At 45.7% G+C, this 24,178-nt stretch overlaps 2 protein-coding genes across 5 annotated transcripts in view; one reads left to right on the top strand and one right to left on the bottom strand.

The window, feature by feature from the left end:
- The window catches only part of RARB (retinoic acid receptor beta), a 195,957-nt gene extending 185,323 nt beyond the window's left edge, over positions 1–10,634 (top strand). The window contains exons 6-8 of one of the 2 annotated variants that reach the window (XM_082625011.1): positions 6,106–6,310; positions 7,125–7,283; positions 8,922–10,634. In XM_082625011.1, the coding sequence (XP_082481137.1) occupies positions 6,106–6,310; positions 7,125–7,283; positions 8,922–9,118 (561 nt within the window). In that variant the 3' untranslated portion in view covers positions 9,119–10,634. Of the gene's footprint in view, positions 1–6,105; positions 6,311–7,124; positions 7,284–8,897 lie in introns of both variants that reach the window. The other variant, XM_082625010.1, reaches the window with a different exon arrangement.
- TOP2B (DNA topoisomerase II beta) overlaps positions 10,447–24,178 on the bottom strand; it is a 66,010-nt gene continuing 52,278 nt past the window's right edge. For 2 of the 3 annotated variants that reach the window (XM_082625008.1, XM_082625007.1), the window contains exons 28-36: positions 22,788–22,982; positions 20,528–20,672; positions 20,143–20,304; positions 18,397–18,598; positions 17,398–17,474; positions 16,099–16,209; positions 13,588–13,710; positions 11,926–12,020; positions 10,447–10,949 (exon numbers count right to left, since the gene is read on the bottom strand). In XM_082625008.1, coding sequence (XP_082481134.1) covers positions 10,782–10,949; positions 11,926–12,020; positions 13,588–13,710; positions 16,099–16,209; positions 17,398–17,474; positions 18,397–18,598; positions 20,143–20,304; positions 20,528–20,672; positions 22,788–22,982 — 1,278 coding nt within the window. In that variant the 3' untranslated portion in view covers positions 10,447–10,781. The remainder of the gene's footprint in view (positions 10,950–11,925; positions 12,021–13,587; positions 13,711–16,098; positions 16,210–17,397; positions 17,475–18,396; positions 18,599–20,142; positions 20,305–20,527; positions 20,673–22,787; positions 22,983–24,178) is intronic. The other variant, XM_082625009.1, reaches the window with a different exon arrangement.

Here is a 24,178-nt window from a genome sequence, read left to right as displayed (position 1 = left end):
TTAATCCGCTGCCTCCGAGGCTGCACAGAGAGATTTCCCTGTCTCTGCTCTCACAGCTCCCGGGTCTCAGCCTTGGACCGGCCCCGCCTCTGCGCGTAGGTCGCCGGAGGGCGTCCGTTCTTCGCTCAGACAGGACGGGTTTAAAGGAGCCGCTGATTCGGGGGCTCTGGCTCACTCAGGCAGAGGGGAGGGAGGGGCGCGCAGTGTGGGGCGGGCCTGCGGCGGCGGCAGAGGCCGGCGTGACGTTGCACCAGCCCGAGGCGCTCCGTGCGCTTTCCCGGGAAAGCCATCTCTGGGTCCCGGGACCCCGGCGGTGGCCGGCTGCACAGGCTCCCCGCAAGGGGGGGGTGGACAGTGACCTGCGCTCGCACACAGGCCTTGTGGCGGCGGCAGCAGCAGCCCCAGTGTCCCACGCCCGTCTCCGTGGTCCGCGCCTTCAGCCGCGGCTCGTGCCCGTCTCTGGTGCTTCTTTAAGCAGCGCTCTTAATGCCCTCTCCTCGCGCACCAGGAAACAAAAGGGAAGAAAAAGCCTTTTGCCTCTTCGGCAGCTCCAGACCCTTTCCCCGGACTCCCTCCGGGCTAGCCGTGGTGCACTAACCCCTTCAGGCTCTCTTCCTGCCGCCAGCCCCAGTCCTCTCCCTGCGCTCCGACTGAAAGCCGATACCGGAGCCTCAGCTCCCAGCCCCGCCCGCCCCGGCGGCCTAGCAGACAAGTCTCTCGGGCTGGTGAGTGCCTGAGGGCACCGATCCTCTGTGGCGGAATCTCTCCGCTTTGCCCTCCACACCCCTGTTGCTGTGCTCTCCTCCGCTACTCCGAAGCTTTCCCCCTCCGCCACCTGCAGTCTCCGCCCGCGAAGGGGCTTGTAGTGTGTGGAAACCTTTCCTCCTTCACGGCTCCCTCCCACTGGTGCAGGTCCCGTCCCTATCCTTTTGTCTCTGTTTATTCTTTTTTCTTTTGCCCTATCCAGGTATGTGGGGAGTTTCTTGCCTTTTGGGGGGTCTGAGGTCTTCTGTCAGCGTTCAGTAGGTGTTCTGTAGGAGTTGTTCCACGTGTAGATGAATTTCTGATGTATCTGTGGGGAGGAAGGTGATCTCCGCGTCTTACTCTTCTGCCATCTTCCTCCGGATCTCCAGCCAACTCTTAAGTAACTACTCAGGCACGGTGGGCAGGCGGGGAGCTGCAGGGCCAAGCCAGTGGCCAGGAGCCCGGGCTCTAGCAGTGTATTTATCGTTAAATTTAAGTCAGCATACTTCCTGTAACATTTAAGCAGTGGCTCCCTGAGCAGTGACCTCAGAAGCCGCACAGTGCGGAGACGTGTGCTCCCAGCACGTGGGTTTCCTTCTCAGGAATGGCAGGCTGGTGGCACGTCCCCTGGAGAGACACTTTGTTCCCATGTGGTCATCACTGCACGTTCACATACTGCCAGGGAAGACGACCAGGCACAGCTCTGTGTGTGTATTTGTTATCATTATGGCGCATCAACATTCCCACAAGCACTGGAGGATAAACAGTCAAATTAGGTGAGGACCTGCCCCCAAACTGCCAAACACAATTAGTAAAGAGAACAAGATCGGTGAGCAACTGGAGTTTTCTCCTTTGCTGAAGTATTTAGAAGTCCCTGGATTTTGTAAACCTGTTTCAGGGGATTTCCTTAGTAACTGGATAAGTATTCATTCATCACCTGCTGTGTGGACCACCCTGCCTTAGGTGCCAAGGACACAGCAAGGGGCAGGACAGATAAGGAGCAGTGTCCTACTGGAAGCTCATCTCCTGGGGGGTAAGCTCAGAGAGCAAAGCTGCTATGAAGAAGGTAAAGCAGGGCAAGGGGTCGGTTGTGGAATATCACACAGCAATGAAAAAGGTGCCTGCCCCACGAGCCAGCACGGGGAATCTCCCAGCCGCCACGTGGAGGGAACAGAAGCCAGACTAGACTGCGAGTCCATTCACTCAAAGTTCAAATTCAGGCGGAACTAACTGCTAGGAACAGAAGTCAAGATAATGGTGCCTCTTGGGGAGGGGGGTTCATCGGGAAAGGCCAAGGGTGCCTGTGGACGCCAGAACCGTGGGGGCCGTGATCTGGTGGTGCTCACGCAGGCGCGCCCACTTGGGGAATGCATCCAGCTGTGTGTGCGCCAGGCTGTGCACACGACCCCACAGCAAGTATGTTGTGTTATTGTTAGAGACCTATTGCCACGTAGCAGGCTGCCCCAAACTGAGCTGCTTAAAACAATAAGTGTTACACAGTCCCTGCTGGCCACGAGCCGGGTGGGTCTGCCAGGGGCTTTCTGAGGTTGCCGTGACGACATTGCAGGCTGCCTCATCTGAAGGCCTGACTGGGGCTAGATGGGCCGCTTCTGGGCGGGCTCAGCACACCTGCCCGGCAGGCTGGTGCCACTGTTGACCGGAGGGCCAGGCTCCTGGCCGCATGGACTTCCCCGGGGGCTACGTGCACGTCCTGGTGACACGTCCACCAGCCTCCCCAGGACAGGAGGTTGGGGAGAGCAGGCACGGGAGGCCATGCCTCCGGTGGCCTTGTGACACGCCCTCAGTGCCCTGCATCCTGCCTGCGGGTCAAGTGCTGGTCCAGCCCCCTCTCCAGTCTCCAGGGGAGGGGACTGAAGCTTTGCTTCGCAGAGGGGGTAGGAGCAGAGAGTGTTTTAAAACCACCACGCGTGTTGTGCCTCAACTTTTAAACCAGTGTGTTTCCTATTGCGAAGAAAATGGGGTGGAGTGATTGATACAAAGTAATGGTTTTTAGGACACGTGTTCCCTGCTCCCTGACGAGGTGACGTTGAGCTGAGCCCTGAATAGAAGAGTCCCCTGCGTGCAGGCCGGCGGAGAAGCGTGAAAGGCGAGGGAGCAGCCCGCGCACAGGCTTTGGTGCGGGCGGGGGCGGGGCCGCGGGGAGAAGGGGCGGTGCGGGGCCTGGAGAGGACCGCACGCCCGGGGGATGGCTGCGAGGCCCTGGCGCCCTGATGACCGTGCTGAGCAGTGGCTCCGGCTGCAGAGGCGGAAGGACAGAAGCGGACGGGGCTGCTGCGCCCCGTGCTCCGCGGCCCCGGCAGGCAGTGGGTGACGCTCGGCGTCCCTGGGTGGGGGTGCGTCGTGCCCTGAGGAGGGTCAGCCTTGCCCATCAGCGGGCTCTGTGTGTCTGCCACGCCCCTCCTTTGGAGGGTCGACCTGGCTGGGCCTGTTTTTACGCATCTCGTGGGGCCCACGTGCTCCACCTCCCAGACCAAACCCCCTCCTTTCAAACGAAGGGCGATTTTTCCTGGAGCAGCGCTTGGCGGCGGCTGCTGGCGTTTGCCTTTAGTGTGACAAGCCGGAGCTCCGGGGTTTGTCCCCGGGGCGGCCTGGCCCAGCCCCAGGCCCTCCCCGCTGTACGCCCGTTTATGCCTGGTTTCGCCTTTGAACTTTGTAGGGCTAGGGGCAAGGACTTTCGGCTTTGAACTTTGTAGGGCAACAGGACGGGGTTTCACTGCTTCATCAGAGTCCACGTATTTTGCAGCTTGTGAGGAGGAAAGCCCTACCACGTGGAATGGGCGCCACGTGCGCTCCCATCTGGGCTTGGGTTTCGGGGGAGCCATGGGCGGCCCCCAGACCCAGCTCTTCCTCCCCGGCGGGCGCGGCACTCGTGCACGAAACTGCAGAGGCTTGCTGCCTGTTTGATCCAACCTGGAAGCGTGTGTAGAGGTTCCAAGCTCCCCAACACCGAGCACGCGGTGACTCCCGCCAAGGCCATGCTCCTGGCGCCTCTCCACGCGCTGAGGGATCTTGGGCTGGGGGTTGGGAGTCTCTGCCGGCACCGTCACGCATGTGGTCACACGTGTGCTCCGGGGCCTCCGAGGGAGTGAAGGCTTGTGCCCGACGACGTCCAGGTCCCTCTGCTGTTCTGACGCTGGCGTGGCTTCAGGCCCTGTTGGCCACCAAGGTGAAGGGCCACAGGCCGGCCAGAGGGACCCAGAGGGAACGGCTGAGCCCGGGGGCGGGGGGCTTCCCTGGACAAGTGTCCGAGAGGTGCAGGTGGTCCCCTCCAGGGAAGGAGTCTCTGTGGTGCTTTGATAACCACGCGCATTCACGCCTGGGCTGCCACGGGCTCCGCGCCGGGCACGCAACGCCTGAGCGCAGCCCCTGGGTCTGCCCAAGCCCCTCTCGCGGAACGTGAAGGCTGTGCGATGTTCTCTCTCCAGGCCACTGGACGCGCGCCACTGCGAGCCAGGTAGGTCCTGTGAAGAGCCGCCCAGGCTGGGAGCTGCAGAAGGCCCTCGGCAGGGCCAGCGGTCACCTCCCCGAGAGGGACACCTGGGCTTGGGTGGTGGCCTGAGGAGCCCCGAGGCTGGCTGCCGGGAGCAGAGGTGGAGAGCACAGGCCCGAAGCAAGCCATGCCTCCTGGGACCCATGTGACCCAGGACAAGCTGCTGGGGTCTGTGCCCTGCCTGCAGGATGGGGCGACAGTAGCGTCTGCCCCGTGGGTTGATACAGAAGTTAAGTCGCGGTTAGAAGCACCAGGCGGGGGCCCCGTGTGGTCGGCGATCCGCCCTGCATCAGCTGCTGCTGCACTAGGTGGGGCGTGCTCACGGCCGTCTGCTGCTCTCAGGCGTCTTCGGACCGGGACGGCGCGGCAGCAGACCTTCTCATCAGCAGGGCCGCCACGGCCTCCCTCCACAGGGCGTCCACGCTGGAGTCCTGCCTGTCTGCGTCTTCCTGGGGACTGGGGGGACACAGCCACGGTGCGGAGCACCAGGCCCTTCCCTGCAGCGGCCCAGCCCCTCCCTGGTTGCTGTGGTCCAGTGGCTGTGAGGCTCCTGCACCTACACTGCCCATCAGATTGGAAGGGCTTCCCCGCTGGAAGCGTCCTTGCCCCAAACCCCCGGCACTTCCCTGAGACGATGCAAGATTCGGCAGAAGTTCTTCTTTCGGGAGCCCTGGTGGGATCACGGAGAGCGGGCGGGGCTTTCTCAGGGCGCCGGCCGGCCCTCTGCCACGCCATGGGACAGGAAGGTCCCCGGACCCCCTGGTGGCAGTGTCCTCTAGGCTGGCGGCCGTGGGGACCACACCCAGTCACATGAGCATCTGGGAGAAATTCTCAGCTCCCCCAGCCTGCTGGGTCCAGGCGGGGTGAACTTGTCCAGCAGCTCTGAGGCCTCCTCCGAGGGAGGGTCCAGTGTGGAGGCCCGGCTGGTGCAGCGCTGCGGCTATGGGCGGAACAGCGCCGCGGGTGCGCAGAGCCCTGACGGGCACTGGGGGTTGAGCAGGCGGTGCGGTGACCACGGCCCGCAGGGTTACAGACCGAGGGCGTGTCGGGCGGGGCTGGCAGATGTGGCAGGAGGGCCGCTTTTCCAGAGAAGCCCACCAGACGTCCGGGCTGAGCTGATGGCCACCTCCTGTCCATGGGCCTGCCCGTGGCCTCCTGCCGGCTGTGCCCAAGCTCTGCCTCTGCTGGCACCCTGGCACCTTGCTTGCTCCGCTCCTGCTCCGTGGGTCACGGTCGTCTGGGGCTGCGTGATCGGGGCATCCCAGTGGGAATCCCACTTGGAATACATCAGTCAGCCACGTCTTAGCTGTGTGGCGCTGGGCACCCGGCTTAGCCTTTCTGAGCCTCCGGCCCCTCATCTATAAAATAAGAAACATATTCACCTCACCGAGTTCTTCACAAGATTGAATGGAGAGCACGTGTAATGCTTGATGTACACCAGGCATTTAATAAGTGGTAAATAGTGGCCTTCTTTTTTGGTAGACTGTAAGCTCTTTAAAAAAAAAAAAGAATCTTCTCTTTTTATAAGTACCTGGCACAGTGCCTGGGACATAAGTAGGTACTCAGTAAATGTTTATTTGAGTCAGATGAATTACTTTTAGCATAAACAGATATTCTCAAATTCTGTGTCCTATTTATTATCCCCTAAAGAACTTTAGCCATGTTTTGACTTCTGTGGTCTTTTGAGGGAAGAGCTGGAACACACGTTCACCCCTGAAGTGGGGGGTGGGCAGAGACTCATGTGCAGCCAGAGCTCCTCGGAAATCTTCCTGTGATTTCCTGCCCTGATCCGATGGAGGCTGCCGGGCCAGGCTCGCTTTGATGATGCAAACGTGGTCGTTTTCTTCCAGATTCTGAGAATCTGCACCAGGTATACCCCAGAGCAAGACACCATGACGTTTTCGGACGGCCTGACCCTAAATCGAACCCAGATGCACAACGCCGGGTTCGGCCCCCTGACCGACCTCGTGTTCACCTTCGCCAGCCAGCTTCTGCCTCTGGAGATGGACGACACGGAGACAGGCCTTCTCAGCGCCATCTGCTTGATCTGTGGAGGTACCACCACCTAGAAAACCCTCGTGAGAGTCCGTGAAGAGCAACTCACACTTGTAATTTATGGGAAATTCCTCATCTCCACTTTGGAGTTATTTTGCATGGAAAAGGACATGTGGATAAAGCCAGGCATGCATGCTTAGAGTTTGTTGCATTTTTCCATATTTATATAAGTTACATAAAGGCATTTGGGGCTTTCCTGCTCTGAAATCCCAAAGTACTATTTCTCCAGTTACCACAGGTGCTTTTTTAAAGGTAGGATCAGACTGTTGTAACGTCAGTCGCCCCAGGACATGTTTAGGACGAGCCACGGGACTTGCATGTGCTGTGTGCCCTTCAGGGGCTGAGATTACAAGTCATTGTGTTGGCCCCCTACCATCCTTGGGAGGTCGGGGGTGAAATACGGTTCTTCTTTGTAGTGACCCCTCCCGGCTCACGGGAGGCCGAATCAGGCGTGGTTAATGGGTTAACTGGCATCACGTAGGGGGCTGATGGACCTTTTGCCTTTTTAACCATCCTGCTCAAGGTTTCCTTTAATCCAGTTCAGTAGTGACACCTCCTGGTCATGAGAAGTAATTCTCTGCTGGGGACAAAGGCAACCAGCCTTCAAAATGTGGACAATCATTTTCAAGTATCACTACTTAAGGCAGTTGCACACATCTTCAGATTTGTTTATGTGACTGAATCATCAAATTAATAAGGTTACGATATAGTGGAACCAAGGAGGGAGGGGAACTGGGCAGAAACTCCAGCCTGCAAATGCGTAACTCTTTCTGTCCTGATGCTGATTGTTTAATACCTTACTCCTGGAATCTAGACCGTCAGGACCTTGAGGAACCAACAAAAGTAGATAAGCTACAAGAACCATTGCTGGAAGCACTAAAAATTTATATCAGAAAGAGACGACCCAGCAAGCCTCACATGTTTCCAAAGATCCTCATGAAAATCACAGATCTCCGCAGCATCAGTGCTAAAGGTATGTCCGCCACGCTGCACTCACCCACCAGGTGGACTTGCGGTCCTGACCACATTGCATTGCTTTTTAAAACCCTGTGTTTTAATTGAGGGTGTTTGATAGTAGCTGCCTTTTTGCTATTATTCTGGAATTCATTTCTCATTGGAATCAAAAGGAATTAAGTAGTACCTGCCCTTAAAAACAGTAAAACCTCAAGTCTTACCCTACTGAGTGACCTCAGTAGATTAGGAGAGCTTTAAAATTCAGACGACTAAGTGCGTGATTAGAAAAACCGTTTCCAAGAGAGCATACTATATGACCGGCATTTTATTTTCTCGTTTTGTACATTTCGTTCCAGCTTTCCATACGTGCTCTGGTTTGTGTAAACTTGATTCCAGTTTTTCCTGAGCACCCAAACCTCAAGAAAAAATGAGTAGTGCTTAGGGTGACCGTGACTGGTTACGCATCTCTCTCCACCAGTCTAGCCGTTGTTCTCTCGGTGTGTAGGCAGGTTTAACTTCTGCACCTCTAAGCAAAGGGATTCTTGCCTTCCGGAGAGGTGTAACTATTTTTTGCCTAGTGATTTCCAGTTAATATGGCAACTGGAGCAATTACAGAAGTGCCTGGAGCCACATGGCAGCTGAGTGTGAGAGCAGGGCTTTCCTACCGAGAAGGCGCAACAGCGTCCCTGGAACAGACGTGCTGTTGCCACTGTCCTTCCCTGAAGGCCTGGTGAGCCAGGGAACAAACTGGACATGTCAGGAAGTGCCTAGAAGCACAGCGAACGTGTTTGACAAGGAGTTTCAATTCCTGAGCTCCTTCTAAGAGTCAGTGAGACCCTGAGTTCATGCCTAGCCTGGGATTAAGTGTAGAAGTCACCAGTCTTGACCACTGTCAGTCACTGTGACGTCTCAGATTTTATTTTTTAACATCTTTATTGGAGTATAATTGCTTTACAGTGGTGTGTTAGTTGCTGCTGTATAACAAAGTGAATCAGCTCTACGTATACAAATATCTCCATATCCCCTCCGTCTCTGATTTTAAATGCGCGAGGCTGTGGAACTTCATACCGCCCCTCCCTGTACCTAGCTGGACAGTGCTAACAGAGCGGACACGTTCTGTAACCCGCATCGTCCAGTGGCCACCAGCCACACGTGGCTCTCAGGCCCTTGAGATGGGGCTGATGCGGCCGAGGCACGCCTTTCCTTCGGGAGTTAACCTAGCAGGTGTAAACACTCGCGTGTACATAGCGGCCACCCTTCTGGGCAGCGCAGTGCTACATCGAGTGGGTGATCCCGTTCGCCACACGTGTGTTTCTTAAGTCCCTGCCTGCACTTGTGGGGAACTGCTCTCCGTTCACTGTCTCTCTTCAAGATTACCAGGAGCTTCTCTTTGCAATCTGTCGAGTAAATATACACTGATACTGTTTCCTAAAACTGACAGAGGTGTGGAGTTGTCACATTTATGTATGTCATCCTATCTCTGCTGCTCTTCTACAGATGAAGTGGAAATGTTTTAATGGTGTCAAATTAGGAGAGCCTCTGGGAGGCCCTGGTAGCACGGTTTTCACCCACCCTTGTTAAAGTAGATGAAAGTTGATCCCTGGTTATCACCTTGACTCTGTATCTCTACCAGATTTCTCTGATCTCTTTCGAAAAGGTGCAGAACGTGTAATTACCTTGAAAATGGAAATTCCTGGCTCGATGCCCCCTCTCATTCAGGAAATGCTGGAGAATTCTGAAGGACATGAACCCTTGACCCCAAGCTCAAGTGGGAACACAGCAGAGCACAGTCCCAGCACCTCGCCCAGCTCCGTGGAGAACAGCGGTGTTGGTCAGTCACCACTGCTGCAGTAAGACACTTTCTAGCCACTTCCAACATTCCCCAGTACCTTCACTCCTGGGATTTAAAATGCAAGGAAAAAACATTTTTACTGCTGCTTAGTTTTTGGACTGAAAATATATTCAAACTCAAGAAGGACCAAGACGTTTTCATATGTATCAATATATACCCCTCACTGTCTAACTTACCTAGAAGTACAAACTTTTTAAATTCTAAAAATCAATCAGCCATTTCATGCAACCGAAAACCAGTTAAAAGCTAGTCTCCTCTGTGAACACTCAAGATTGCATGGCAAAGACCCAGTCAAAATGATTTACCCCTGGTTAAGTTTCTGAAGACTCTGTACATACAGAAGTATGGCTCTGTTCTTTCTCTCCTATACGTTTGGTGCTTTCCTTTTGTCTTGTATACTCCAAATAACCAAGACACCAAGGTTATGGAACAGATTACTACTGTACGTGTCCAGTTAAGAAAGGGTCAAAAAGATAACCGTCTTGCCTTCGCAGATCAAGACATGGAGGTAAGGAAACGGGACTGTCGTACAGTGTGGCAAGGTAAGGCTAAAGGTGTCCTACTTCGGTTAGTGTAGAAGCTTGTCCTTGCTCTCTGGATGCTCTCAGACCGCATCTTTTCTTTCATGTTGCCCAATGAAGTATACTACAAATTCACTGCACTAGCAGAAGAGAATTCTGTGTCAGTGTAAACTGCCAGTTCAGGTATCAAATGTCATTTGTTCAATTGTGGATGTCACTTTAAATTAAAAGTGGTTTATTACTTGTTTAATGACATAACTACACAATTTTTTTAAAAAGATACATTTTTACAGTAATGATAGCCTCCAAGGCAGAAACACTTTTCAGTGTTAATAAAAGTTTTTGTTTACCTATTCACAAGCCATTAGGGAGGTTTCATGGGATAATGACGGGCTGGTCTCTCACCTGCACCGTGTAACTAACTCTGTATCCTTCCTGATTCCCGCTTGATACTGGGGGGATTTGCGTTGCCTCCCAAAGTCACCGGCAGAGAATCTGCATCCTCTGGCCTGGTTCAGTCACTACGAACAGAGTGGAGGCTGGGGGTGGAGTGGTTAACAGACCCAAGTGTCTGTTTCTTAGTTCTCATTTAAGCACTAGTGGAATTTTTTTTTTTGATATATTAGCAAGTCTGTGATGTACTTTCACTGGCTGTTTGTACATTGAAATTGTTTAACAATGCTTCTTTCTATGTTCATATACTGTTTACCTTTTTCCATGGAGTCTCCTGGCAAAGAATAAAATATATTTATTTTAAAGGTGTATGAGAGCTTTTACTGCACGTTCATCTTCAGTAAAGAGACGGAGAACACAGTTCCATTTTTAATGTTTAAATTTCATTTCAAAAAGCAGGTCTGTAGTCTGCAATCAATCATGACAGTTAAAATCTGTGCTAATGCACAACAGTCTATAACAATTCTACAAGCCAATCAGACAGTAAGTACATGACATTTCAATGAGTAAAAAAGAGCATAAAACTGTATGTGTAAGAACAAAATGTTAAAAGGCCTACCACAATAATAAAAAACCATCAATTACATCATCACATTAAAATAAGCCAGATGTACAAAAGTCTGAGACAGAAAAGACAAAAGGGACAACACAAGTTATCTGCTGAAAATTGTTTTCTGTGCTCTGTGGGCACCTAATTAAACATCGCAAAATCGACATCTTCTTCTTCATCAGACTCTGCAAAATATTTTACTTCTTTCCTAGCCCGACCAGTCCGTGGCAGAGAAGGTGGTTCAGAAGTGAAGTCTGATGGGAAGATGTCCACATCTGAATCCTGATCGAAAGCTGTTTTCTTCGGTTTCTAGACATTTTTTTAAAAAAAGAGATTTAAAACCCCAAAGTTAAGGGAAAAAAAGGACTAGTGTTAAAAAGAATTATTATTCCTTACACTTCACTTATATTTGGGAAATACTAGCAACAGTGGTTCTTTTAAAAGCAGAACTGTAATGCTAACTTAAGTGTGAAGCCAGTTACCTAATCATTTTCATGAAGGGAAGAGGAGGATTAAGTATAATTTGCCACCTTGGTGATCTCATAATACCACCATTACTTATTTCTGTCTGAACTTATGTTATCCAGCAAATCTGCACAATGCAAACAGATGAGTTAAAATTCAAGCTGTCTTATTGGTAAGTACCTATCAATTCATAAGAGGAAAATAAGACTTATGGACACTAGGTAGTACAGGCAGTAAGCATCTATAAAAGGCAGAGGAGAGTCGCCAGGTTGGGCCACAGTCACAGCAGATGACTGGATGGAAAACCTCAGTGTGGAGAGCACCACGGAGCTAAAGTCATCTGTTCGTGTTTTTTAAGTTTTAAAAGGAAGGGGGAGAGAGAGAAAAGGGTGGTATTTGATGTTATTAGTTTACCTTAAAGAGATACTGTACTGCTGGAGAAGGGTCAGACGAATTGGGAAAATTAGCCACAGTCAAATGAATTCAAGTTAAAAATCAAATCAGTCCTGGTCAAATAAATTTGAGTTCAAAAGAAATAGCCTTTATTTGGCCTGGAAAGTAATATTTTAGGGTAGCATGTAACTTCTGCCACTGCAGGCCGTGGAAGACTCAAGCAGGCTAATTTATGCCGCCCTTTATCCAAGAGGTGGTCCTGCTTATATAAATTTTACACGTGGATAATTTTTTAACCATATATAAGCCCCCTATGGATAAGAGATGCTAGGTTTAAATCTGTTACAAGACATTACAGTAACAAGAGAACTAAGCCAGTTACATAACATTCTTAAAACTGCATTATTAAAAAGATGCTCCTAATTACCTTGCTTGTTGTTCTAGAGGTTTTCCTGCCAGGGTTATAATCACCTTCGTTTTCAGAGCCAGATGCTTTCCTCTTCTTTGCCCCTCGGCCTTTACCTTAAAATGATACAAAGGGGTTTTTCTCCCAAGGTTAATAAGTGCAATATAAAAAGTGTCAAAGCATTATACTTTTACTTCTTTGGCATGTCCAGTTAGTACTGCAATCCTGATCTCTTACTATAATTAACACAGAAACAGTGTGTCAGCACCATTTCAGTTCTGGGGTTGACAGGACTAAGGAGTATTTCACCAATACATTTAAATTAGTCGGAAAGTGCTGGTGACAAACTTTAATGACCAAACCCCTAATGCATAAAAGAAACCTTGGCATTTTGCACAGGTGGTACTTGGCCTGAAAAAAATGTCTTAGAAGAGAATTTGTTAAATTGTATGCGATGAAAAAAATTAGTTTCTAATTTGTCACAGACCAATACTTCTAAAAATATAGCATGAATTACTAGAAAAGCAAGACATACTTCCTTATTAGCACAGATTGTAGAGGTCTGGATGCTTCCTGTAACTCTCCTGCCACACAGCAGCAACAGCCAGCCGCATGTCCCACTTTAAGTAGCACAACAGCCCTAAACTAAATTCCCCAGTATTAATCATGAGATCATCCGTCAAATCCATATTCCTTCTCAGACTAGAATCACCCCATGCAGCCTATTTTTTTTTCATCCACCTAATCTCGCATGCTCAGCATCGGAGGAGCAGGGGAGAAGGTAACATGTAAATATGGTCACCAAACATCCTCCATCCTACAATGATGCCAGAGAAAGAGAAAAAGGAAGTAAACGGCAATTCTAAATTTTTTTAACTTTAAGAGCTATGACTAACTGATTGTACTAGTAAGAAAAGATAGCCTAAATGGTCTTGGAATATCATACTTGATGAAATGAATCAATGAGATGGCACTAGTGAATTTACAAAGGTTTCAAACCACGCACAGCCTAAGTACCAACCTCCCTAGTCACTATGTTTCTTTTCTGCCCCTTCGGTTCCCTGTAGGTCTGTATCTCCTTATCCCAACCACCGCTTTAAGAAATAAACACGTTGATGATAGTATCTATCAGTTGAACGAGAGACTGAACAGCTACCCTTAGAGAAATCATGTCTTACATATTTTTTTAAGCATCTTTAAGGACTTCGTAGATTCCGGAGGCAAAAGAGAAGACAGCAGGGAGAGGAACTGGTGCTGTGCCCTTGCGGGGGCCCTGAGGACAGCTGTTTCAGCTCCCAGATGAGGACAAGGCTCTGGTCTAAGAGTTCCCACTCCAGCCTCAGCCAAGGAGTCTCACACTTTAATGAGGACCCCCCCACTGCCTTTTATAACCACTTCCAGGGAGTCCGCTGCAGGGGGTCTCTGAACCATTCTTTGGTACGCAAGTTGCTGACTTGCTTGACCTCTTTGAGTCTCAGTTTCTTGACTTGTAAACAAAGTGGACTAAATTGCTGTATTTCCTTTGGACTCTAATTCAGCACTGATTCTTAGAACACTGCTTACTGAGGAGTGAAGCAAGTTAAAATAAAATAGGTACCCAGTCTCTCTAAATTCAGTGAGTAGAAGAGACTAAACACTTGCCACATGGAATATGCTAGAGGGTTATACAAAGATAATCCTCACCTTTGGGTGCTGTTGTCTTCTTTGGAACGCCAAATTCGGAATCCGAGTCAGAGTTTACAGTCTCTACTTTCTTCTGTTTGGGAGTTCTCTTGGGCTTAGGGGCTGTATCTAAAGATGGTTTTCCTATTAAGCAAATTTCCATTTCATAGATCAATGTAATATTCTTACCAACGATTCAAGCTGGAGTGAGTCCTATAACGATGGAATTTCTTACTGCTGATATGAAATTGAGTAGCTTTAAATAATAAAATGATTTCTTTCCATTTGGTGCCAGTGTAAAGGCAAACAACTGCTCATAGGTGACTTTTTTTTTTTTTTTTTTTTTTTGCGGTACGCGGGCCTCTCACTGCTGTGGCTTCTCCTGCTGCGGAGCACAGGCTCCGGACGTGCAGGCTCAGTAGCCATGGCTCACGGACCCAGCAGCTCCGCGGCATGTGGGATCTTCCCAGACCGGGGCACAAACCCGTGTCCCCTGCATCGGCAGGCGGACTCTTAACCACTGAGCCACCAGGGAAGCCCAACAAAATGCTTTTTAGCATAATTTGCCTTTTGTTAATTCAACTGAGGTATTTTAAATTAACAAGGGCCATTAAAATGAATTAAGCAATAACTTTTAAAAAGCAGTAGTAAAAAGACATATTAATGATAATGCAAGTATAACCACGTTAAGTTCTAGCTTTTAAAATGTTTTAGAGAAAAAAAAATTATGGGACCCTCAAATACCATGAATAGAAACTTCACTTCATTCAGAGGTTGAAATCCAGACTTGGTACTTTTATGTGAAAAGAAATATGAAAATTCTAGGTAAGTGGATAATAGATCCAAAGGCCTTTATTTTGATGAATTTTTTTTTAAAGACCTTGCTTCATTTTCAGTCTATGGAAATTGATAAATCAGCCTTTACTTGTGTGATTAGTAAAACCTAATTTGAAAAAAAACTGTACTGAATTAACCACAAACTTTTCCATTAAAGAAAAACACCCACGCTCCTTCTATGGAAAACGTGATCGTGATCCAATACACGGCGCTCGAGGTAAGGCCCCTTGTTGGAACAGCAGGAGAGGCCCGCAGGCTCTGTGGGCTTTCCTACCGCTAGAGCCACGGGGCAGCCCCCAGCAGGAGTGCGGGCTCCATATGCGGGGTGGTGCAGTGACGACCCTTTCTCCTGGGACGTTTCCAGGCCTGCAGTGTTAGGTGGCACTGGCAACGCTACTGGGCGGGTGTAGGTCGGGTGAGTCCTCTGAGCCAGTCTGCTGTGAAGGGACTGGAGCCACAGGACGGGAGTGGCTGCGCATGCTGGCCTTTCAGTTAATGCTAAGCTAACTCGTTAGGTCCAATGGGGGTGAACAGCCTGATGAAGGAAACGGGCTGACATGTTCAGAGAGGAAAAGGGCTCCTCAGTTTTCAGGGTGGTTGTAAGATGCTCATATCAAGATGATAAAAAGATGCTTAAAGGGAAATTACAGGGCCCGTCTCAGTTTGCGTTCTCCAGAAGCAGACCCCACCTGATCCTAACGCAAAGACTCGAGTTAGGAGTGCCCGCTTGGGAGGTACAGAAAGACAGTGCAGAATGAGACAGTGAAGAGAGGGCCGGGTAATGGGAGGGTGTTGAGCTGTCGTCACTCTGGAAGCTTCAGCACGTGAGGAAGCGGAGAGCTGGCATGAAACCCGAGCGAGCTAACCTGAGGGGTACGAACCCTGAGAGACGTGCAGACCAGCTTTCCTCAGTCACGGGTAAAGGGTGGCGGGCACAGCATCAGAGAAAGTCCTCAGTAAAGAAAGACAGACCATGGCCAGGGCGGGGCTAGAGGCTGGAGGGCCAACCAATTTCTCACCACCGCCCCAGTGTGTTCAGAATAGCAGGGGCTTTTACTGTTGTAGACACGTGTCTACAATGGTGGGTGTCTGTTGTGCGCTTCTAAGATCCTGAAGGGACATTCCATACTGTTTATTTACTTGCTGGGTAAGTGGTGATTATCTTTTAAACCCAAAGCACTAACACTGACCTCCTTCAAGGTATGTGCCTCAGTACCAGTAACATTCATGAATCAACTCCAATCAACTTATTCATAAACAATCTAAGGTTACGGAAAAGAAAGCTGCATGACTCACAAACAACAAGAGGCCCAGGCTGAGCTGAGCAATGGCTCCCAGGAGGAGTTAAGGCATGGCCTGCACAGCTGAGGCAGCCAACTGCTATCAGCACAAACTCTCAGCCTACTTCACAACCCAACAACTAACCAGCACAGCTTTACCAGAAAGCTGTCTTTCCATATCAATGCATGGGATTATTTTATAATTGCAGCAGCTTTAAAATGAAGTCTTACAGACATCTGAATAATTACCTCACATGGTTAGAAAACAAGAGGGATTTTCCTCATACACATTTATACTTTATACCTATTTTCTATTGAAGTCCTAGTGCAAATAGTTTCAAATAACATTAAATTTCCTTTAACCATCTCTATACGTTTTATGTGCTGCTTAACAAAATCAAATATAAGTACATACCCTTTTTAGCAGCTACTGTTTTACTTGGAACTTTTTCTGTTTGTTTCAGACCAAATGATGGTGAAAAGACAGAAGCAGAATCTTCTTCATTACTGTCAAATTTAGCTGAATCTAAAAATTACAGGTTTTTTTCAGTAAAGAGATTCTCTAAGGACCACTTAGTAGTTAGACTGATTCTTTTTACTGATGACATCTCTTTAGCTAGATAATAGATCTTGTAAGTTTCTATTTTGTGGTCATATAATCCACAGTATACAAACAGCGGAAAATAAAAAATATAACAATGTTATATTTCAAAAAAGTTAACTCTGTTGTAGAACAACATAGAAATGCATACAGTAATAAAAATTCCTAATAGTCCCAAAGGCTAATCATTTAAAACATAACTGACCAATTCAAAAATACTGACATTTTAAAATGAGACATTAAAAAGTTCTCACTGTGATTATTTTAGCATCTACACATCTAATTAACCATTTCAGGAATATCAGTAATAATGTTCATCAACTTTACATCATTAAAGGTTAATTGAAAAGGCATGTAGGCTTACCTTCAGTTTACTTTTACACTCAATTTAATTAATCAATTCCTCCCTCCATCCTTCCCCCGCTCAAACCAAAACAGGGACTCTTAAAATGGCAACTTGGATGTGAAAGTTTTATATAGCTGTTTTGACATGCTTTCAAAAATGCACATCTATCAATACATATAGAACCTGTACCAGATCTGTCTATCTACATGTATGTGTCTATTTAAAAAATGGAAAACAGTAATTCAAATGTAACTAGGTTGTTCTGACCTTAGAAATTCCACACAGAAATGTAGGCAATAAAAAAGTATGCACATTGATTAAATGTGCTTCTATGCAGGTTCTAGTCTTTCAGCCTCTAGGGTTCAGTAAAACAAATCTGCATATTGGTATATTTGTAGCTTTAAAAAAAAGCTGTCATATATCCATTCACATTGCCATGAAAATTAAATTTTGACCTTCCAGAATTTCTCTGTCTATACTTTTTTCTCTCCTTAAAACACTCACACTCCCCCCCCACTCCCCCCCCCCCCCCCCCCCCCCCCACACACACACACACACACACACACACACACACACACGTTTGCATCTCCTTCTCCACCTGAATGCTTCCATAATGCTGATTTTGACCAGTTGGGAATCACCTCAGGAAAACTAAATAAACCTTATTACATTGGGGAAAATGTAAAAAGAAGGTAGGTTTTTTACTCATAAAAAAAATCCATAGCAATAATACGTAAGTAACCAACAAAAAGACTAAATGAGCATACCATCTTCTGACTTCTGAGAGTATGAAGGAAATGAGAAGAGATTCCCGTAATCCTGACCTTTGTCATGGGAAGACTTTCTAATAGAAAGAAAAATTAAACACAACAATATAATGTAAATATCTGGTTTCAACTTTGACAATTCATATATAATATGTACTGCAGGATTACAATTACAGAACAAAATTTTAGTTCTTTCATTTGTTTCTCTTTGCTAAAGACAGGGCAACCAAACTCCTTTCTTCTCTCATAAGCGTAAGTGTGCATGCATACACACAGAGACACCAGACAAACCAATGATTTAACAGAAAAGCAAAACTTTAAAGTTACTCAAAATATCACTGAATTTTATGGTTGACAGAACCTCTTCAGAATTTAACATCAGTAAATTATTGGCAAAAATCCAAGAAGAAAGAATCTCCATCAGAAGAGGCAATAACCTGACTTCTAATACTTGACTGCTTGTGGTTAAAATACTTCCTTAAAAATCTGAAATAGTTCACAGACTTCACATCCTACATATTACGTGTTCACACTCACCAGAGGCAAGAAAAAAATCAAGGCCAAAGCTAGGGAGGAAAATTAAACCTTCTCAATTCTAAAGATTTAATAACTTCTCTGAACCAGGGGTTGTCAAGCTATGTCCTGTATGCCTGCTGCCTAATTTTGTAAACAACATTTTACTGGAACACAGCTACGCTCGTTCATTTACATATCATTTATGGCTGCTTTCCTGCTACAAGGGCAGCACTGAGTAGTTGCAACAGAGACCATATGGCCTGCAAAGCCTAAAATATTTACTATCCAGCCCTTTATGGAAAAAAATCTGCCAATCCGTGCTCTAAACTATAGCAACGGTTATGTAAACAGCTGCAATATTAAGCAGATATATTACTTCATGAGAAGGACCTGACCTAGGATGGCGCTTACTATAAGATTGCTGCAGCTGCCCAGACACCTAGCTGCACCATATAGCTGAACAGCAGTTGCTGTGTTACTTACTCTGGACTAGCTTTGGATTTGCCTGGTGAAAACGTATATTCATCTTTATCTAGGCCATCTGAAGGGACAAATTCATCATCTCCATCATTTGTTATGGGAGATGCTTTAACCTTCAATTCCTCTAAATCATTATTGTCATCGTCATCATCGGCATCATCATCCTCTTCTTCTGAGAAATCAAATGTGTACTTAGGCCTTTCAGCTAGGACAAAAATAAGAGTGAGTGTTAAACTCAAACCCAGCTTTATCAACATGAAATACTATTCCAAACAATGCACTTGAAATATATTCCAGCTGTCTCTTAAAATATACAAGAAAAAAAAAGAAAAAGACAAGCGTTAGAGAACAAAAGTCGACCACTCTGCCTCAGTTACGCTGATGGTGCTGACATCTGTCCTGTACTCCCTGGAGGCCCTGGAGCAATGCTGCATGTCTCGGGAGAGGGTAAGCTGATGAGGCCACTAGGATGCTGCTTGTCATGCTTAAATCTTACTCAAAACAGTGAGGAAAGCAGTCATTATGGCCACTGTGAAAGTGACTGCTAATATGAGATTTCCCATTTCTGCAATTACGAAAGACAACTCTTACAGGTCTTTAGAAAGTGCTGCACTTTCTCTTAACCACTTCCATAAAAACTCCTATCTTCTCTTCACAGTAGTTTTACTACGAAATAACAGAAACAGTCATTTTTCAAATGAAGAGTATAAATAGATATAAGACCTCAATATATTAGCAAAACAATATAATGCATAAAAAGGTACCAACTATGGAGAAAGGCACACTGGTATAATGCAAGTTAAGTTTTACTATAATTTCTAGCATATACTATGGAATAAAGTTTTAAAGTCATTTGGATGCTATGCAATTTTACACTTCATTTTAATGTATGGAAAAAGCCTAAATACAATTTGAAAGCATTTAATAAATTAATTTTCAGGTAACTTGTTACTGTGTTAAAAATTCACCTCTAAACTACTGCAACATTGTAAATCAACTATAATAAAAAAAATTTTTTTTAATTCACCTCTATTATACAACCTATGCACATTAGGAAAAGAAATTCAATCACTTAGTGACTGAAGGCCTGAGATATAATTTTAAAAGTATCTCCCAGAGATAAAACAATCATAATATTTTATTATTCATTTTATGTAAATTAGGACTTAACACAATTTGAGAAGAATCTATAAAATAGGACACATCAGTTTTTAATTATTTGAAGACTTCAAATTAATGAATCAGAAAGGATCAAATCACATGCTTAACAGCAATATATATTAGCAAAATGGGATTCTGCAAGCCTAACTCTAACACTGTAATTATCTAAATTATGCTGTGTGCATATGGAACCAGACTCCTAATGTAGGGGAAATTCTTCATGATACAAGGGGTAGAAAACGAAAAGAACACTACATAGCAGTTCTATGGATCCATCACTGCTGGTATACTACACCAAGGTATGTTTTTTTTTTTTACCAAACATCTTCCAACTATGGAGGGAATACAACCCAAACTTTGTAACAAAAATCAATAAGAAAACATGATTCACTTTAGAGAAATTCAGTCCAACTTTGCTAGAAAATAGCATTTTGTAAAGGTTTTTTTGTCTTCATGAACTATAACTTCTGAAATACTAACGGTTTAGTACTTCAGAAACACTGATGATACTAATAAATACCAACTTATGAGTAATACTAACTTTGTCAAACCATAATATATAATAAAATATAAAATATATCAGAATACCAGCCGCTCTCCTAAGTAAAGAATCTCGTGGAATAACCACAGGTTCTGTTTCTTCCAAGTCACTTTCTGACTTGGATTCATCGTCTGACCAAGGATTCCGTTTCTTCACTTTCTTTGCGCTGGGTTTACCAGATGATGTAGGTGCTTTTCTCACTCTGGTACCTAAAAACAAATGAGCAACAATAAGATATGTATCCATACTTATCCAAACGTCATTAGTAAAAATAAAACTATTGTAATGAAAACTTCATGATAAAATAACAAATGTGTGTGAAAGCTGAAGACATTACTTCAACTACTAGAAAAAAAGTACAATCAAAAGAATCTAGTAATATCCTGAACATACAGATTTTCTGACACAATAAAACTCTTAACAATTCCTCACCAGGCTCCTTCTTCTCCCGTTTGGGTTTGGGACCTTTACTTATAGGAGCTGACGGGATCAATGCCTCTTCTCCTGCACCTTCTACTTGTGCTCCACTGAATTCTTCATCAAATTCCACTTTCACTGCTGTGGTATCGAGATCACCCTACACATTGAAAAGAAAACCAAACCATTAAGTAAAAATAGAAGTTAAATTAACACCATATACTTTAGAGATACACTTCCAGCCAAGAGATCATTTTTTCTTATGAGTAAAAAAACAATATAAAGTGTGATTCTATTGAGGTCCTAAGAAATGACTTTGATCAGACCCTGCTTTACTTTATCTCATGCAGCTGTAGAAGATGACACTGCTTATCACTCTAATCTTGTAGTACCTTCTATGAGATGACAGCTACTTAAAACCAACTATGAAAAATAAGAAGGCAGCTTTTGATTATCAAAGGGACTTTCAGACTCATAGCTAAGTATACCAAAAGGTACCTGAAAAAAATACATTCCCATAGCTCATGCCTCTATATACTAGAAAAAAATCTTCAGATTACTGAATGAAAATAAGCAATCCATGTCCTATAATGCTTGGCAGTACATAATGAAGTCCCCTGACCCTGAGACAGAGGGAGGGAGGCCTAGGGCAGGGTCAGAGCAGACACCACGGAGAAAGGAGCCTTTCCGACTGGGCTTTAAAGAATCAGGTAGATTCGCCTGGTGAGGAGAAGGAAGGAGGGAAGCGTGCCCTAGGCACAAGATAAAGACTCCTGTCTGCTAGGACTCAATGAAAGGTGAGGGGAAAGGGCAGCCAGATGGAAGCAGGCAGGCGTGCGGGTGCTAAATCACTGTGCACCAGGAATCACCTATAACAACAGGCTCGTTTGGAAACATCACTCTGGTGGTGAGAGACAAGACTGAGAGGACTGAAGTGAAGAAGGCAGAAGTCGTGACTGGATGACTAGAGACAGGATCACTGGAGCCACATGGCTCACCTTAAATTAGCTCAGGGAAAATACCAAATTCTAAGACAGTGTCGGTGTGGACCAAGATAAGAGGGTGGTATCTGGAACTTTCATAGACAGTCAGTAGGACTGAGTTACAGACTAAATGAGAACACTCCCAGGTTTTCGGCCTATGTTAGTGACAGCTGGTAGTGCCAGGAACTGAGATCAGGCGCAGAGGTGGGAGGGCAGTTTTGAAACCCAGATAATGGGTCCCTGCAGGCATGCTGAGTCTGCGGGGCGTTGGGCGTTCTGGTGGCTGTATTAGCCTGGCCCTCCTGGAAACATTACAGCTTCAGGACATCGATTAAAGAGTCACCAGTGTAAGTGATAAAAGCTCTGGGCACAAACGAGGTCACTTGGGGAGACCATGAAAGGTGAAGAGAAGTGTGCTGAAAACGGATCCTGGCTAAGACCTTCAGAAAAGGAGAGAAACATTTTCCTAAAGAGAGAGCAAGTTCTATGTGCAGGGGAACCTGTGAGACCTCCGTTTATCAGAACCGTGGAAGAGAGGGATCTCCCTGGTAGCACAGTGCCCCCAGGCTTCAACTCTTAGCTCTTCTGTATGGACCACCACTCTCAGGCTCACCTTCCAAGCTCTACTTAGACTGTGGGATGCATCTACCTATATATCCCCTGGGCTCTAAATCAACCTGCCTAGAAAAATCAGACTCTCCCTGAGACTGTCAGGCCCCTGCTTCTCGGCTCTGAGCAGCCTTCTCGACACTGCCTTCCTCTGGCTAACTGTTCCCATCCTGCTGGAGGGTAGGCAGATCTCACACTTTTAAGTCCCCTCTAACTCTCATCAATGCCAATGATACATGCGGTGTTTGATGACTTTTTAACTAAAGGTAAAAACAAATAAATAGTAAAAGTTGACAGCTTACTTTGAAAGCCAAACAGACTCTTTTCATAAGACTTCCTTAACTGCTCATGATATAGAACTAAAGTTTATATTTTAAAGTTGATAAACTTCTTGTTGTGTTGTTCCATGATTTTAGTTTAGAATGCTGAGTAGAGTATTCCTCTCTCTCGTTTTAGAAATGGAATCAAGTGAGTAGGTCTTAACACATATGTGGGTCCTTGACTAATATGTCTTCATTCTATGTATGGATCAACTGCTCTCAGAACAAGTGACTTCCAATCACAGTGAAACATATTAGAAACAAAAAATAAAGCATGACTGAAGTACACAGTAAAATTAAAATACCTACATACATCATTATGGAGGTGGAGTCCACCAACGAGCTAAAACAAGAGACATGTACCTTTTTCTTCTTCAGCAACTTCTTACTGGCATCTGCCTTCATGGCAGTAATTTCAGGAACTATTCTTCTCCCGAAAGGCGAGGGCATTGTCTCTTCCAGTTGAAGCTTCTTCACCTTAGGTTTGCCAACTTTCCCTTTTATTGCTTTTCCAGCCATCCCAGCCATAACATCTTCTCGTTCTTGCACTTCCACTTTCTGGAGTGTAATGATTAATGATGGGGAACAGGGTGGGGGCATAAACAACTCATTAGAAAAGAGAGTTACTACTGCATAAGAAGTCAAATCTAACTTTATTCATTCAGTAAGGAACAAAGGTTTCCTTTCAGGTGATATAATCTAAGGAAAAAACCAAATAATTCTAAGTCAGAAGACCTGGGCTGGGGACTTCCCTGGAGGTCCAGTGGTTAAGAATCCACCTGCCAATGCAGGGGACACGGGTGTGATCCCTGGTCAGGAAACTAAGATCCCACATGCCATGGGGAAACTAAGCCCACGCGCTCAACTACTGAGCCCGTGTGCTCTGGAGCCCATGCACCACAACTAGAGAGAAGCCCACGTGCCACACCTAAGGCCCGACACAGCCAAATAAATAAATAAAATAATTAAATATTAAAAAAAAAAAAAAAGACGACCTGGGCTGTAGTCCCAGTTCTATCTAACTAGCTTCTCATTTGCAACACAAGGGGGTAGTAACTAAATGACCTATATGGTCCCTTCCAATTCTAGGATCCTACAATGTATTATGGGATCAAGACTTTTGATGACCTGGTATCATCAGAATCCCAGCAAATCACACAAAAAGGCAGTTCTGTTAACAAATATGAAGCTATCCTTTACTATTGTTTTAGTTTGCTTCATTTTTAATGGATATTAATTTTTAAATGTGTAAGTCAGCAGTAAAAAAAAAAGGGTCTGCAATTTTAAAAAAATCTAACTCATAACAACATAAGAAAAGTATAAATCAAGGCATAATTATATTGTGGCACTTGAAAGATCATTAAGGGAACCCAGAACAATAGGACCTAAACAATTCCAGAAATTTTATTAGGCAACTAATACACCACACTCATTCTTAAGAGTTCCAATTCTGACTTGGGCCATAAAAATAAAATTAGAACATGTGGACAGTAAATCAATGAAACAACTAAAAAGTAATGAATATAAGTAATATCATATGAGTAATAATAAATAGTAATTTACCTTGTGCTACTCAAAATCAGATGATCATACTGCTACTGTGAATTTAATTCTAAGATTTTAAGTGAGTTAATTGCTTAAAAACAAATTAGGCAATTTTAGAAAAAGTTTATAGTTTATTTACATCTTTCTCTACATTTTTCTTTTATTTTTAAAATTGGAATTCTACCTGGAGAAAACTAAGCTATAACAAA

Source organism: Mesoplodon mirus, assembly GCF_964341445.2.
Source record: "Mesoplodon mirus genome assembly, chromosome: 6".
NCBI classification, from domain to species: Eukaryota; Metazoa; Chordata; class Mammalia; order Artiodactyla; family Ziphiidae; genus Mesoplodon; species Mesoplodon mirus.
The sequence above is the reverse complement of the archived record's forward strand: the minus strand, read 5'-3'. Positions and strand labels throughout refer to the sequence as shown.